The sequence below is a fragment of the Enhydra lutris genome, unplaced genomic scaffold (genome assembly GCF_002288905.1).
Source record: "Enhydra lutris kenyoni isolate GAN:26980312 unplaced genomic scaffold, ASM228890v2 scaffoldscaffold54, whole genome shotgun sequence".
Classification (NCBI taxonomy): domain Eukaryota; kingdom Metazoa; phylum Chordata; class Mammalia; order Carnivora; family Mustelidae; genus Enhydra; species Enhydra lutris.
In genome coordinates, this window is record NW_019154138.1 from 6,627,848 (window position 1) to 6,643,079 (window position 15,232).

Consider the following 15,232-nt stretch of genomic DNA (forward strand, 5'->3'; position numbering starts at 1 on the left):
TTGCCAGGGATTTAAGAACGATCACATCCAAGAACTCTGGTGGGAAGGAACAATGGATCCCGTTTGTTAGTTTCCTTCTGAAGCAGGCAGCTCTCTGAAGCCAAGGCCGTTGAGGCCGTGGTATGTGATAGCTCAAACCATGACAAAGATGTCTTTGTGCTCCCACCTCCTCTCAGCCCTACAGTTTAATAGTCCTTTTGTACTCCCAGAGCGTGGGTGCTCGAGTCTTTTTTGAAACCTAGAATATTGTTCAGAAAGGAATTTAAATTTTGAATGAATGCTTTCTGTGGTCGGGAGTAGTTAAGACTGATAAAGTATACAAGTATACATAAACACATAAAGGTTTATCCTTGCAACTGTCATCTGGAGGAGGAATTGCGGAATTAGAATCCGTAAGAGCAGCGGGATTCCTTTGTTCTCTTAGAACAAATCCCAGAGAATCCCAGAACTCCATCTAATAATAAAAACTGCAGCGCTGGGAGCTCTCATTTATTGAGCACCTACTCTGTGCAGAGTGTTGATATAAGCATTCACACGTATTAACCTGCTTTCTTTTTATAACAGCCCTGTCAATCAATACTGCTATTTCCTCATTTTACAGGTAAGAACACTGAGGCATAAAGGGATGATTAACTTTTCCATGGGTATGTAGCTAGTAATCAGCAGAGGTGGGATTCGAACCCAGACATTCTGGCTTCAGAGTTCTAACAGTTAAGGCTAACTGCCTTAAGAGCATATTTTCCTATTCTTGCAGTATGGCTCCCTCTGGCATTTGGGTTTTTAAAATATCCACCTCTGGAAAGGTAAAGGGAATGTTCTCCTTGCTCTCGCTAGCAGGTCCAGTATTCTCTGCCCTCTGCCTGCCACCTCTCTTCTCTCCCCCTGCAACATCTGCTTGTAGCTTCCTACACATGCTCTCGGGGTTGGAATGCATTAGATAAGCTTATTCTGTGAAATGGAACCTCTCTCTGGGTCTCCAGTTGTGTGTGTGACATCGAGTCAGATGATTTCCAAAGCAAGTGCCTTGAAACTTTTTGACAAGTGATAGGTTTACCTCTCTAGCCTCCCTGTAATCCTGCCAGAGGTATGGTAAAGGTGGCCTCGAAGAGAGCCATTTGGGTTAAAAATCATGGTCGGGCTTAGGAAGGGCTTAAAGCTGGCAAAGAGAATGGGAATTTCAGACCATGGTACTGTTTTCTGAGTCTCTGAACATGTTTGCCAGGCAATTGCTAAGGGAAGTTCAGTTGGCTGTTCTAGACAGTAGGGAGGCTCCAGAGGTAAACCAAATGCCCTTTTTGCCTTGAAAGGACAGGTAAAGTAAAGTGTGCTCCTGTGATTGTAATTAAGCCATCAGGAAATGTGAGACCTGGAAAGAGACTTTTGAAATCACCTTGTTCAAGCATCTCATTTTGTAGATGAAGACACTCAGGCAGGGAGAACGGCAGTGACGTGTTCAAGGTCACGTAGTTCCCTAGCGACAAGGAAGTGTGACATGCCACAGGAGTTCATGTAAAATGCATTGGGAGTTCAGAACAGACGAGATTACTTCCTGCTGAAATTAAATTCAGGTGAAGCTTAAGATCCTTCAGGACTTTGCTCTCAATACCTTTTCCCATTGAAATCTTTCTGTAGATTTATAATGAGCCAGTCATCCCTCTTTGGTTTATTTCTGTGAGTGGAGGTCATTGAGAAGTAATTTGTATAGGATACGTGTAATTATATACTAAATTCATTGGCTTCACAAGCAGAGCTAGTTAATAGATATCCCCAGTAAGAAGATTGAAATGGTACAACATTTAATCAGGAATGGCTTCAGGGAATCGTGTGTAAATTGGCAGAGTATTTGATTTTCCAGTGCTGGCTTTGCCGGCAATGCTCGTTACTCTTGGATCTTAAAAACCAAAAAACCCCAAACATATATACACACATGTGCACAAATTCTATCAGAGAACACATGAACAACTCCTTGTTTAATGTAGTTCTACACCTTGTTCTCTGACTTGAATACTTTCAGAAGGACCAGGTAAATAATCATTGGTTACTGTTTTTTGTACATTTGGAAGGAAACGCTTTCTGCAACATTGTCTTTCTAGGAAAAGCAATTCTTAAGAATTTTCACTAGTGCCAAGTATTGCAGATTCTTCGTATTGTTTCCCAGATTTCCCAGGGAGGGTGAAAGGAGGAAAAGGGAGAAAAGCCAATCCATGATGGTGAGTATGCAATTCTCTGATTCTGCTGAAAGCAGAGACTTCGTAATAATTTTCTTAGATTCTAGGACTCCCATTTCATGTCTTTGACTCAGGAAAAGTTGAATTCATTTAAGGCGAGAAATTCGTTACCGTACTTTACATTGAAATGAGTAGCTTCATCTTCCTTAGCTCATCTTTGGCAGCATGAAAGGTTAGACAGTAACTGCAGCTAGGAGTTTGGGAGCATTCATAATTGAAAAAAAAAAAATGCTGTGATATTTAATGTTTTCCCATGATTCCTGGCATCCCTGTCTGAGGTCTCAAAGCTTGTTTGACTTTGCTTCATTGTATCATGCCATGTGCTGTTTTGTTTTTTTTTAAAGATTTATTTATTTATTTTAGAAAGCAAAGTGGGGAGGGGCCGAGGGAGAGGGAGAGAGAGAGAAAATCTCAAGCCGTTCCACTACACGTGGAGCCTGACTGACTCGGGGCTCATAACCCCAAGATCATGACCTGAACTGAAATCAGCAGTTGGATGCCCATCCGACTGAGCCACCCAAGCATCCCTGTTCGTTATTTGTGAAGTCACTTACATTGTTCAGTAAAACTCGTTTGGTGGTCTCAGTCACATTTAATCCCTGTGGAAGTATTTATGCATTGAAGAATAAGCATCTGCTGTTTGGCAAGCACTCTTCTAGATGCTGAGCTTACAGCCACCAGCAAAAATCCCTGTCCTCACAGAGCTTATGTTTTAGCAAGGAGAGAGAACACAAATGAACAAGAAGGTTGTAAACAAGGGGGAGGCACAGGTGTACAGTTTTAAGTAGGAGAGTAGGCTTCCTTATGAAGGTCATGTTTGAGCTGAGCCTGGAAGGAGAGAGTGAGTGGGAGGAGACCAGCCTGGGTAGAGGGAATATGGAAGGCCCAGAGATGGAACGTGATGTTGAGGTATTTCAGAAGCAGCAAGCAGGGGTAGAATTGAGTGAGAAGAGGGGGAGTAACAGCGGTGAAGACGGAGAGGAATGACTAAGGGTGCAGAGTGGGCGGAAGCTATTACAGAAGTAATACTGTAACACAAGGTACTGGGCTTGTCTGTTGCATGGCATGAAATAGGAGCCATTGTGGTTTTGAGTGGAAGGAGGGAGGCAGCGCTGGAAGTAGGAGAAAGAGGCGATGGTCATAATCCAGAGAAGGGGGGCCGGATTAGAAGAGGCAGAGGTGATGAGGAATGTTTGTATGATGTCACCCATCTTTTCACTGGTGAAGAGTGGCAGTGTTCAGTGCTGGTGAGAAAAGAAGACCTACAGTGCCATCTCCCAGTTGTCAAGGGAAGGCCAGCCAACAAGGGGATGGCTGATTTCCTCCCCCCTCCCTCAGTAGTTTTATTGTGGTATAACTTACATACAGCAAACTGTACATATTTAAAGTTTAGTTTCCTGAGTTTTAACACACCTGTGAAACCATGACCATGATCAAGACAGTGAACGTATATCAATTATCCCCTGTAGTTTCATCCTGCCCCTTGGTTGATCCCTAACGATTAATGATGTTGAGTTTTGTTTCATGTGCTCATTGGCCATTCATGTGTCTTCTCTGAAGAAATGTCTCTTCAGGTTTTGTTTATTTCTTTGTTTTTAAAGATGTATTTATTTATTTATGTATTCATTTTAGGGGGAGGAGGGTGGAGGGAGAGAGAGTCCCAAGCAGACTCTGTGCTGAGCGTGGAGCCCAATGGGGCTCGATCCCACGATCACAACCTGAGCGGAAACCAAGAGTCAGACACTGAACCAACTGCACCACCTATAGGCGCCCTTGTCTCTTCAAGTTTTTTGCCCATTTTTGAATTGTGTTGTTTTTTTAGTTGTTGAACTTTTGGAGTTCTTTGTATATTGTGGGTATTAAATCTCTGAACAGATGTATGATTTGAAAATATTTTACCAAGAATGGCTGAATTTTTAACGATGTATTTGTGTGATGAGTAGGAGATGAGGACAGATTGGAGTGGAATAAGCTTTATTGTCTAGGACATTAATTGGGCAATTGAATTCTGTATTACTGAATGACATCATTTATGTTAGCATCCCAGAAATGCTCCTTTCCAGTGTATTTTTTCCCCCAGCAGTAACTACTGTCCTGGCTTCTGAGGCCAAACATTAGTTTTGTCCATATTTAAATTATGAATTAGAATTGTAAGCTCCTTGAAGGTGTGGTTTGTATCCTTCTTTGTATGTGCATTTAATGGTAGAAGAGTACTTTTTGCCCAAAGTCAGTATTTTTAGTTTTGAGTGGCTTATGCTATTTATCTATATTCTTGCCACTGTCCAATAACTGATTTCTGCAACTATGATATCTGTTTAGAATTAGGATTCTTTTGATTGCAAATAGCAGATACCTGGGCTAAACAGGTTTAATTTAAAAAGATAAGAAATTGGCTCATTTAATAGGAAGCCCAGAGGTCTCACTGGCTTCCAAAAGTGGACCTCATTTCAACAGTTAGTAGTGTGGTCAGTTTCCAGTTTCTTTCCCTTCATAGCCCTTCTTGAGCTATTGCTTTCCTCCCTTGGGGCAAGCAAATTTCTTGTGGCCCCTGAATGCCTACCCCCAGCTGTTGTGGCCACTCCTTTTCTTTTTTATGACCTTTGAGAAGGACAAAAGCTGGGTGTTGGACAGGTGCCTTGAACTCTGGGTAAAGCTTTGCCTGAAGCTAGATGAACAAATAATTATCCTCTTTTGATTAATCTAGTTTGGTTCTACCCTTTCACGTTGTTTACAACGTGATGTTTTCTTGTAAATCTCTACCACCCTGTCCTTTCCTGAGGCTGCCCAAAGAATTGCAAGCTCTATTGTTAGAAGATCTGGTTTGGAGAATGTATTGTTTGACAAGTATCTTTGCTTCCTTTTCTCATTTCATATTTTACTTCAGATAATGTAATGGTTTTGAAGCTTTAGCCAAGAGCCCCCAGAACAATTTTTCTCTCCTTTTATCACTTTTGCTTTTTCCTCCCAAGTCCATGAAATGTGATATAATAAGGTTCTCCTATGTATGCGAATATATCTTTTTTTTTTTTTTTCTCATGCTTAATCTGAAAGCTGAAAGAGCCAGACATCGTGTTGAAAGGCTTTAGACTTTTTGGGAAAGAGTTTGCAACATTTCTCTTGAAATCCCAGAACATTTATGATTAATTTTATAATCTCTCTGTGTCAAGGGACTATGTTTGACCTGAATTGCTTGTTTCGAGACATCTGAGAGCAGTGTCCAGCTGCTTCTTACAGACTGAGCTGCGACTGATTAGGTAGCCCCTCCCCCCCCCCCCCCCGCCAACTTCAAATGTCTCTGAATTCATTTCTTGAGACCATTCATTCATACCTCAATGGCTGGGAGAGAATTTGCTCTAAGTCTGCAGCAGGCCTTGACTACTTGTTCTTCCCAACCAATCAAGGAAAGCATGGTGGAGTTGTAGAGATCTCCCAGGACAGCTTCTCCTTGGCGAACCCTTCTTTCCTTAGGGACATGCCCTTCAGGAGTCTTTCCTAAATGTTCTCTGGCTTACGCCATTTGCCATTACTTTGGAAAACTGTCCAGAAAAATTATGCAAGGTCTGCACGCAGAAGTGTCGGCCTTCCAGAGGGATCACTCTGAGAAACTGCATCATAGGATCTGACCTATGAAAAAGTCTTTCACGTCTGTCATTGCCCTCAGTCTAAACTCCTGACTGTGGTTCGCAAAGTGTCCTGGCTTCTGCCTCCCCACCCCTCCAGCCTCTTCTTTTTCATGACATGTATGTCATGTATGTCATACATGAATGACATTGTATGTCATTCACGTGATACACTTGCAACTCTAAAGAATTAATTATGTTCTTGTACACCCATTAGGCCATCTCCCCCTGCCCCCCCCACCACCACCAAAGGTATCTTCCCAACCTCACCTTCTCCTTTTCCCTTCTGACTCTTTACCTTTTTTCAAAACAGATTCTCTGTCCCAGATCCTGGAATATCACAGACTAGCACAGGACCCAGAGAAAGCATCATGAGGTTTTATATACCAGCTGACTAGCTGCAACTTCTGGGTTTCTCCTGCCTCAAGATCTGGGATGTAGATAGGAAGGGACCTGCTACTGAAGCCCTTCTGGGTATGGGGTTCAGGAAACAGAGTAGTATTGCTGAGGCCAGAGTCTTAGAAATCTTAGCACTTGGCCAAGGGAATAGGGAATAGGAAACTGGGCTATTAATGTGTAGTGACGATGAACATATATTTACACATCAGGGGAATTATTGACATACAGTATTAATGGGATATGTTATTAAACGGGGCAAAATTTTAAGCGCTGTATTTTATTTGACTGGAACTGTCATCTCTTCCTTCATGCTCAGGTTTCTGTCTTTGTTTCCTATACGACAGTGGTTGCATACAGCTAGAAAAATACAAACAAAATACTGGATTGCATTTATCTTTTCCCAAATGGGAATTAATTGTTCTTCAAAAACTAACATAAAGAAATCAAATTGGTTAATTTGTGGGGGGAGTTGGTGTTTTAAACTGGGCATTTAAATTCAGCATTCTTTTGTTTTTTGTCACATCTTTCACTTCTTTAACAGTTTAGTTAGTGGGAACTAGGAATGCATCAGACACACTTGAGACACTCACAATCCTTTCAGTGTTACTGAGGTTTAAAGGCAAATAGGGGCCTCTTGCCTCTGCTTGTTTCCAGAATAACACGAGGCAAGAGTAATCAGCTGCAGTTGCTATAGATAATTACAAGTTGATTTTATTGAGAAAGTGAGCAACACTATACTTACGCAATAAAAAATTTATCAGATGTCCAGCTTCCCTCCCTTCTCCATACCCAGCCCAAGGGGGAAACAAACCCTCAAGAAAACCTTATTTTAATGAGCACATTTCAAAGGTGCTGGATTTATGGGAGATATCAGGAAGCACTGATTGCAATTACGATCTCTGTCGTTCCAGACTTTACTGGTGCCATATTGGGCCGAGGGGGTGGGTGGGAGATAGAGGGGAAAGTTGTCAACCAGCCCACCAGCCATACTCGCTGGAAACCACAACAGCTTTCTTGCCATTGTCATTTAGAAACTGTTTTTAAAGTTCATAGTTGGTTTCACCAGAGAGAGACATATGAAAAACCTTCTTAAAATATCTCTATTCTTCTTCTCGGTGCTACTTGCTACCTCCATTGTCAGTAGGAATCTCCAGAAGGAACCCACCGAAAGCCCCGGGGTATCACAAATATAAACATACAATTTTGCATAGCTGTATTCTTTTGCTAAGTTGATCTGCTTATCAAATAACTTAGCATTAATTACTTTATTATGTTGTATGCTATTATTAGTTGCCTGACATCATTATTATTTTATTCAGCCTGGCTTCCTTGCTGATATGTGCAGTAGACATTTCTATCAAATGACAATATTGGGATTCTAGAGCAGGGCTGGGCAAAGGTTTTCTGATAAGGGGCTGGCCAGATGATGAATATTTTCGACCTTGTGGGCCCTATAGTCTGTGTCTTAGCTGCTCGGCCTTGGACAGTGTGTAAATGAATGGGCCTGACTGTCTTCCAGGTACTTTGTGTAAGCAGGTGAGAGGCCCGGTTTACCTGTGGGCTGGAACAAAGTTCATAGATGTAAATGCCTGTAGGGGCCAGGAGGTACGGCCAATGCGGGGAAATGGCTGACGGGGACAGCCGCTCTCAGAGACCACTTGCCTCATCTACAAGGGATAGCTGTTTATTAGCTCGGCACTGGCTCAGGGATACCAGATCTTGTAATTCAAGAATAGCTTGACCTTTGTATTTTTATGCAAAGAGCTTCTCTCGGTTGGCAGCTAACTTAGTTTTGTTAAGAAAACGTAGAGCAGGTCAAGTTGTACACCTTTTGCCGGCTCTTTTCTGGTCGTTAAGATCTAGTTTTGCAAATTCCACAATTTTCAGGCATAAGTGTGTTATAGGTAAGACATGCCTAGAGAATGTCATCAGATGCGAATGGCAAATATTTAGTTTTGCTGGTGCTAAGTCCCCCTTCTAGAGCCAATGACAGATATCAGTAATTGATTATACCATTCTCTCTTCTGAGCTTAGAGGAGAATTCAGGATAATTCTGTACCAGGGCTCACAAAAGCCACGACCAGTGAATTAGTTGTGTCCTCTGATATGTAAGGTATTTATCATTCCTGTTCTAGAGGGTTCTCCTTTAAATGTTTTTGGGAGTAGCGGAGAAAAGTGGCTTTAGACTTTTTACTATAGGACTTTATTCTTAAAGAAAACTTGCTAAAAGTTGTTCCTAACTAAAGAATGCTTGAGAAAACGGATCCGAAATAACGAACAGGAAAAAAAAAAGGGTAAGATTCTTTTCAAATGGCAGTATCAGATTTTAAAGGTTATATATTATTTTAGAGAGAGAGAAAGCAGGGTTGGGGGTGGTAGGGGCAGAGTGAGAGGGAGAGAGAAACTCAGGCAGACTCCCTTCTGGGTGTGGAGCCCGATGCAGGGCTGGATCCCATGATCTGGAGATCATGACCTGAGCCAAAACCTGGGAGTTGGACGCTTAACTCATTGTGCCACCCAGGCGCCCTGTGGCAATATCAGATTTCAGATTCTATCTTAAGGAACTGAAGAATATCCAAAGTTGGATGTGTCCTTAAAGGTCATTTAGTAGTGTTCCTTCCCTGAATTTCCCAGAACACTGGTCTGTTGTGTTTTTCTTTTTTCCACCATACCTGTGCAAAGTAATGTGAACTAATAATTATAAACGGGCTTTCTTCCTCTCCCCCCTTCTTTTACTGCCTTTGACCCTTATGCACAGTTATTGTAGAGTAACATGTTTCGAATTTAGGAATTCCATATATGGAGATGGGCCATCTGGGATGCTTGTACTTTGGATTGTGTGGATGACCTGAACATTATATAGCCTGGGTGAAACATGCTTCCTTGCCCATGTGTCACAGAGCGCTTTACATCTTCTTGGCTTCCTTCAGCATTCCTTACTCTACCCTTTGGGATTCTAGACCGTACTTGGCTTTCAAGTTTGATCTTCTCAAAGAATTCTGCTCAACCCATTTGGAACTTCACTAAACATGTCTCTCCTCTAAACTTCTTTACTGTTTTTTTTTTTTTTTTTTAAGATTTTTTTTTTTATTTATTTGAGAGAGAGAGAGAAAGAGGAAATGAGAGAGAGAGCATGAGAGGAGAGAGGTCAGTGGGAGAAGCAGACTCCCTGCTGAGTAGGGAGCCTGATGCGGGACCCGATCCCGGGCCTCCAAGATCATGACCTGAGCCAAAGGCAGCCCCTTAACCAACTGAGCCACCCAGGCTCCCTAAACTTCTTTACTGTAAAGACCTATGCTGAATGAACAGTGTCATGCTTTATTATGTTATTTGATTTAATTTGCAGGGTTGTTTTTTTTTTAATTCCCCTTCAATTAACAGTTTTCTTTTGCTGCCATCTATCTCAGAAAGAACTGTGAATGGGTGTCAACAGAGCATTTTGTTTTTAAGTAAGCAGTTAAGTACAACTGGATGCCTTCTGTGTGCCAGTTAACAGGGCCCTAAATGTGGATGAAATGGAAAAATGGACCCATCCCTTAAAGACCGGGTCTAGCATCTATTGGAATTTAAACTCTCCTTTTTCTAGTCATCAGAGATGAACATTTATAACTTCACTAAAAAGAAAGCTTCCCAGGGGCAAAGCTCTTTGATTCATTCATTGATGGAGCCCAAGTGCCCAGGTCAGTGCCTCATATAGAGTAATTACTTAATAAATATTTTGTAAATGAACTTTTACGAGTTTTTATATAGGGCAGTCCCTGTAGGACTGCTCATATAGGCAGAGCACACTTTCCAATTTGTTTATGTGTCTCTGCCCTCCTGTACCCCAGCCACATTGTCCTTCTTCCAGAAAGGTCAGTTGCGAGTATCCTTCTAGAGTAGAATATCCTTCTAGAATATTACCTGTACATATATAAACACCTGTGTGTATATGTTTGTATTTTTTATACAGATTATAGCCTGTCAGTTTCTTTCTCTTAAAAATGTTTCAGGTAGTTCTGTATCAGTGCATATTACTTTTAGTGGCTACATAGTATTTTATTGCCTGGACATTTCATAATTTATTTAACCAGAAACTTATTGATGGATATTTAGATTGCTTGCTTCCTTCCTTCCCCCCTTCCTCCGCCCCTTCCTTTCCTCTTTCTCCCTCCCTCTCTTTCTTTCTCTCTTTTAAGAGAGAGAGCGCGTGGGCATGGATGCATGCATGTGAGTGGGGGCCAAAGGGAGAGGGAGTGAGAGAGAGAATCCCAAGCAGGCTCCATGCTCAGCATAGAGACTGGCTGGCTTGGGGGTTGATCCCATGACCCTGAGGTCATGATTTGAGCCAGAATCAAGAGTCAGATGCTTAACTGGCTGAGCCACCCAGGTACCCCTATTTAGGTCATTTCTGATCTTTTGCTCTTTTTTTTTTTTTTAAAGATTTTACTTGTTTATTTGACAGAGAGAGATCACAAGTAGGCAGAGAGGCAGGCAGAGAGAGACGGAGAAGCAGGCTACCCGCGGAGCAGAGAGCCCAATGCGGGGCTCGATCCCAGGACCCTGAGATCATGACCTGAGCCGAAGACAGAGGCTTAACCCACTGAGCCACCCAGGCGCCCCTGATCTTTTGCTCTTATAAACAGCGGTACACTAAACATCCTTGCTCAAAAGTCATTTTGCAACCTCTGCAAATAAGAATTTAAGAATACATTGCTAAAAGTGGAAATGTGGAATTCCTTTAAGTTCAAACTGTTTGTGCATTTATAATTTTGGTAAGTATCGTCATATTGTCCTTTAGAGAGAGTGTGAGTATGCTGTTGTGCTGCACTCTTACTGACGCTGTGTTTATCAAAATGTTAGTTCTTTTCTGATATGGTAAGTTAGAAATATCCGTTGTGGCTTTAATTTGAATTTCTCTTATATGACTAAGTTTGAACATCTTTTAAATGTTTGCATATTTATCTTTTTTCCTTTTATGTGTTCCATCTTCATAACTTTTGCCCATTTTTCTGTTTGAGTATTGATCTTTATCTTACTGATGTGCTGTAGTAGCTCTTTATATATTAAAAAGTATTTCTCTGACTATGGACAAGTTTATAGACGAATTTAGGAAGAACTGACGTTCCCATGGTGTTCAGTTTTACATCCCAAGAACATAATATGTCTTTACACTCATTTAAATTTTATTTTGTGTCCTTCAATAAATTTTAAAGTTTTTTTCTTACAGACAATACTCTGTTGCTTGGGATATATTTGTCCTGGTTGATTAGCAGATAAATAATAATATTTGCAAAAAAGCACTTTTTCTTATGAAAAAAACCTTTTTCTTTTGTCTCATTATGGCTCATTTCTTATGCCTTTCCAGAGAGCACACTTGTGTTGGTCATTCCTTCCAGAGTAATGATGAGTCATTGTGATGATAAAGGATACTGTTTCCTAATTCTTGACTTTGGGAAGATTTCTAATGTTTCCCTGTTAAAATATGATGCTGGCTTTGTGGTTGAGAGAGCTCTGTATTTTATTGTGTTAAGGACCTGGCCGCTTGTTAGTTTTATTGATGTTTTTGATTATAGAAGGATGTATTTTATTGAATATTTTGTGTATCTCTGGTGACTCTTTGTTTTCATCTAAGAATGTGATTTTTTGTGTGTAACTTTAAGCCTTTGCATATTGAACTATCTCTGTATTCCTGTGATAAGTTCTACTTGGTCATGGAATGTTATTCTTTTAATATACTGTTAGATTTGGGTTCTCTTTCCCTATATTTAAGAATTTTGCATTGATTCTCAGATATGAGGTGTGTGTGTGTGTGTGTGTGTGTGTGTGTGTGTGTTTGGATTTTGATACATATTAGTCTATCTTCAGGAAAAGAATTTGGAAACTTTTCTTTTTCTGTGCTCTTAAACAATTTAAAGTAGATGGAAATAACCCACTCCTTAATTGTTTGGTAGAATTCTTCTTTGAAACTCTTGACACCTGTTTCATCCTAAGAGAGAGTTCTTTGACAACTTTCTCTTTACCTTTTATGGTTTCACTAGCTTTTCTCCCCTTCTGGGGATGATTTTGGTAGTTAAAAAGTTCCTTAAAAACTGTCCATTTAATCCATATTATTTAATTTATTTGTGTGGAATTGAATAAATCATCTTTTATTGTTCTTGGTATCTCTGTGGTTATTTCCTCATCATTTAAAGATTTGTTTGATTAAAGAATAAAGGACATGTTAAAGACAATTGAAAGAATGTGTTTTTTTCACAAAATATGATAGAAAAGGATATAGTTTATTTTCTATCCACTTTTTATTAAAACTTAATATTTTCTGAGCTAATGATTATAAGACCCAGAACCTGAGATGAGACATTTCCTTTCTGATCTGGCTCTTCTGTTTCTGACAGGCCCAGAAGAGGAAAGTGAGGATGACCCTCAGCTCGAAGGCAGAGACCCGGATATTTGGCATGTCGGTTTTAAGATCTCGTGGGACATCGAGACTCCTGGCTTGGCAGTACCCCTTCACCAAGGAGACTGCTACTTCATGCTTGGTAATTAGGAGGGTCAAAGCTGCATCAGTGCTCTCGTGTCTTAAGTTTTAGATTACTGGCTACATATTTGGAATGTGTCTTTTTTTTTTTTTTTTTTTTTTTTAAGATTTACTTATTTATTTTAGAGAGAGTGTGTGTGGGAGCAAGTTGGGGAGAGGCAGAGAGACTCTCCAAGCTGACTCCCCACCAAGCAGGGTGCCCACCATGGGGCTCTGATCTCACGACCCAGAAGATCATAACCTGAGCCTTAACCGACCGAGCCACTGAGGCGCCCTTTGAATGTGTCTTTTGAAACAAGCTCTTTAGGTATCTTACAGCGATTATGAATCTTCTGCATGGAACCAGGTTTTTTTTTAAATCCCTCATTTTTCTAGATATTGCCCACTTATAAAAGTTGCTTTTATTTTCTCCCCCATACGGAGTTCCCCACATGTGCTAAAGGGTTTTCAGGACTTCTCGTCAGTTACTCAGTCATCTGAATGAGCTTATCAGTGTGAAGTATTCGGATGATTTCCCCGTCTTGTCAGTTCTTAGTGAAAGTTTTTTCCGTTTGGAATTGAGTTTCTTCTCAGGCACAGCTGACCTGACCGCAGGGCCTTTCTTTCCACTCATCGCTGAGTTCTCTGGAGAGCAGGATTTCAGCTGTGCTTGGGCTGACCGAAGCGGTGGTGTTCGTGCAGCTTTTGCTATTGGCTCTTCGCTCTAAGCGTTTTGTTTGGGTTTTGGACTTTCTGCCTGTTTTCCAGTGCGCAGCACAGAGACGGTATCCTTTCTTACTCACAAAGCCTCTCTGGGTTTATTCTGTCATTGGCTTTAACTCCTGATTATCCAGTGTTTATCTCACGCTTACTGGCCTGGAGGAATCTAATCATTGTTGGCTTTAAAACTGGGGAGCGCCAAGGCTCAAAGTGGATATTTATGAGAAGAGTTATTTCTCAATTAATTGAGTGTATATAGAGGGCCCGCTGTGTCCTCCATGCTGTGTAAGGTTCTGGAGGAGCTCTTGAAGATGGATAAAACTTGGTCCTTGCCTTCTAGAAAATCACAGTGTGGGTTAGCTCTTTAGGTCATTACTGCATTAAGCATTTTCCAAATTTTAGTCATTTACACGTCAGCCTCAAGGTTCTTGCCATATCCCTGTGTTACCTGTGCTGTTAACTTATGTATTATTTTTCTCTAAATAAATTCACTTTATATTTTTGTGAATAAATATAAATAAAATAAAATGAATAAATGAATAAAATTTAAAATAAAGTGAATAAAATAATAAAATTAAATAAATTAAATAATAAAATAATAAAATAAAATAAAAATAAAGTGAATAAAATTCACTTTATATTTTTCCCTAAATAAATTCGCTCTAAATAAAATCACTGAAGTGGATTTACTTTAGACAGAGATTTTATGGGGTGCCTGGGTGGCTCAGTGGGTTAAAGCCTCTGCCTTCGGCTCAGGTCATGATCTCAGCGTCCTAGGATCGAGCCCCGCATCGGGCTCTTGGCTTGGCGGGGAGCCTGCTTCCTCCTCTCTCTCTGCCTGCCTCTCTGCCTACTTGTGATCTCTGTCTGTCAAATAAATGAATAAAATCTTAGGAAAAAAAACAAAAAGGAGATTTTATAACACTATCTTAAACAGAAGACCAGTATCACTTGGATTATGAAACAGTATTAAGGACCTGCTACTTCGGTTTGCTGAAGATCCTGAGTCCTGTTCTGTCTTTGTTAAAAGAGACACGTGTCACTATTAGAGAGGTGTTAACTGTATGATGTTACTAATCGGAGACCTTCTCCTTGTCAGTTACTTTGTTCAGGACTTTCTTTCTTTCTTTTTTTTTTTTGAAGATTCTGTTTATTTAATTGACAGAGATCATAAGTAGGCAGAGAGGCAGGCAGAGAGAGAGGAGGGGAAGCAGGCTCCCTGCTGAGCAGAGAGCTCGACGTGGGGCTCGATCCCAGGACCCTGGGATCACGACCCGAGCCGAAGGCAGAGGCCTCAACCCACTGAGCCACCCAGGCGCCCCTGTTCAGGACTTTCTATTGGCAGTTTGTATCTTTGAAAGAAGTGAGAGTCATTTGGTGCCATTCTAAACGGCTATATTAATTTCCTGCATGCAGAAGTAGTAACTATACATTGTAGAAGTTCACCTACCATCTGTTTATTTAAGAATATTTTGTATGTTCTTTTCTGATTATGAAAGTAAAATACATGTTCATTGTACAGAAGAGAGACGCTGAAAAGTATGAAATGAAAGAAGAATATAAAAATCAGGTTCAGACCTGTTTTCGTCTTTTTTTCTGTGCATATATGTATCCGGAATAATAGTAGTATGTGAATAACAACCACATTGACTGGGGACTCACAACAACCAAGCGTTCTTTTAATCATCTCCATAACCCTAAGAAGTAGACGGTAGTTACATTGCGCAAGAATCAGTTCAGTTTAAATTGATGTAGTGACACAGCTATGG

At 40.6% G+C, this 15,232-nt stretch overlaps 1 protein-coding gene across 2 annotated transcripts in view; it reads left to right on the plus strand.

Moving 5' to 3' along the window:
* Positions 1–15,232, plus strand: part of LOC111157420 (FTO, alpha-ketoglutarate dependent dioxygenase) — a 373,490-nt gene that overhangs the window by 123,035 nt on the left and 235,223 nt on the right. For both annotated transcript variants that reach the window (XM_022518805.1, XM_022518806.1), the window contains exon 4: positions 12,622–12,765. In XM_022518805.1, coding sequence (XP_022374513.1) covers positions 12,622–12,765 — 144 coding nt within the window. The remainder of the gene's footprint in view (positions 1–12,621; positions 12,766–15,232) is intronic.